The sequence below is a fragment of the Aplysia californica genome, unplaced genomic scaffold, assembly GCF_000002075.1.
Source record: "Aplysia californica isolate F4 #8 unplaced genomic scaffold, AplCal3.0 scaffold00303, whole genome shotgun sequence".
NCBI classification, from domain to species: Eukaryota; Metazoa; Mollusca; class Gastropoda; order Aplysiida; family Aplysiidae; genus Aplysia; species Aplysia californica.
In genome coordinates this window covers 841,014-842,768 of record NW_004797573.1, presented here as the reverse complement: position 1 = coordinate 842,768, position 1,755 = coordinate 841,014, and the positions used below count along the sequence as shown (strand labels likewise).

General features: G+C 39.9%; 1 protein-coding gene across 1 annotated transcript in view; it reads left to right on the top strand.

Annotated features, from left to right (window-relative positions):
• Positions 1–529: 529 nt before the first annotated feature.
• The window catches only part of LOC101855032 (muscarinic acetylcholine receptor M5-like), a 3,737-nt gene continuing 2,511 nt past the window's right edge, over positions 530–1,755 (top strand). Inside the window, exon 1 of the mRNA XM_005101908.3 lies at positions 530–1,755. This exon is cut by the window's right edge and continues 2,511 nt beyond it. Within this exon, the coding sequence (XP_005101965.1) occupies positions 1,652–1,755 (104 nt within the window). The 5' untranslated portion in view covers positions 530–1,651.

The window sequence follows — 1,755 nt, the reverse complement described above, 5'->3', positions numbered from 1 at the left end:
CCCCACCCCCAAGACGCTTTCTTTAGCATTTCTTTGGCAAGCTGTTTAGTGATCCAAGTCCAGAAAGCAAAATTTTATGTGAGAACAAAATAACTATTCAATTTTTTTAAACATCTATGTTATATAACTTGTCTGGTTAAGTTCAGAGGAACCGCCCACAAAAAGGACATCCAGTGTGTATAATATATAGGATGATTAAACCTGTGCCAAATCATACAATACTATACAGTATTTTATTACTTAAAGTACAGTAATATGTATATTCACAAAGGATACGTGAGCTTGATCAGCACGTCACTAAGTCATATTGCTAAGTTCACAACTCATAGCATGCCTTGTTCTGTAGTGGTATTCATTTGGAGGACTATCGTAATGTTTACGGTTAAGTAATAAACGTTATTTTTTAAGTCATCGATACATACAATGCTAACGTTATTCTCCCATTCAAGATTATAAAGTCTGGTGGAGGTTAATAATGTTCCTGTTAGATTGTGATACAATGTCTAACACAAAATTGTTTTCTTTTATTTGCAGGCAGCCTATTAACGGCTAATTTTAGTCAACTGGTGGACTCCGACCATACCTATTCCAACATAGGACAACTCCCTACATCTGCAGACATAATGCCCAGTGTACAAATAGCGGCTGTCGCTCTCAGTGGAGTATGTTCTGTATGCTGGCGCTAATGACACGCTGTTGATGGAAAAACCCTTAGTAGATCAAACCTGATGGCGTCAAACCGTCCCAAAACGATGATGGATACTCTCGAAACCAAAGTTCGTCCCTGTACCCCTGATTATTTTGGAGTGGACCTCGGCGGGGAGGACCCGGCCAAAGGCTGATATCGATCGATCCTCTGACGGCAGAACAACTGACAGAGATGTGATCTTTGGCACCGTTTTCAGCTAAACTAAATGATATGGAAACCGTTTCCATGAGACGGTCTTATGTCCTTAATTTGTCGTGATGAGGCCATGAGTCAAAACGGATGCCTACAGAGATAGCCGATAAGTTACATATCATGTTATTAGTATCAGTTGTGATCAGACTTAATCATACCTGGAAAATAGTTTTGAATTACAGTAAATTCTTCTGAAGGACGGGTGTGGAAATGGCTCTTTTGGAAAGATGTGAAACTTGAATGGCTTCAAACTGTACCTACTCAATGCTACGTTTTTCACACAAACGTTTCTCTTGACCAGACTACATTTAAAGTGCACTCATCATCGCCAGTTAAAAGTGCAGGGACATCGCCACAGTATTAGTATGGACACGTCTTTTACTGTTGAGGTATTTTTAAAAGAAGGAGCTGAAAGCGTTTACCCAGCGTAAAGGATTTCAGAATGGCACCATTAGTTTCACTCTCTTAAAATGATATACGTCGCTATGTGTTTTCAAGGTACATGTCTACCCTGGGCCGTTTTCTTCTGTTCTGAAAAAATCGATGTCGTTCAACTAAAAAAATGTTAACATTGCTCTCGCAGTTAGACAAAGAATTCTCTGTCTTCCACTGGTGACGGGAGCTCGGAATGCCTTGAAAACAAGCCTCCCATTGTTGGACAAAAGCTCAAGGAATGCTCATTGTATTTACAACTCAGTGTCAGTTCGAACAACAGTGCACGTAACTCTGACGTGGAACCCAAATACAGATATGCTTAAGCCTTACATTCTAGATGACTGCAATTCCTCCACACCATCCTCTTATTATCAGCAAAGGTTTTTCTTCGAAGTTCTCCTGGCACAAATTAACGACTC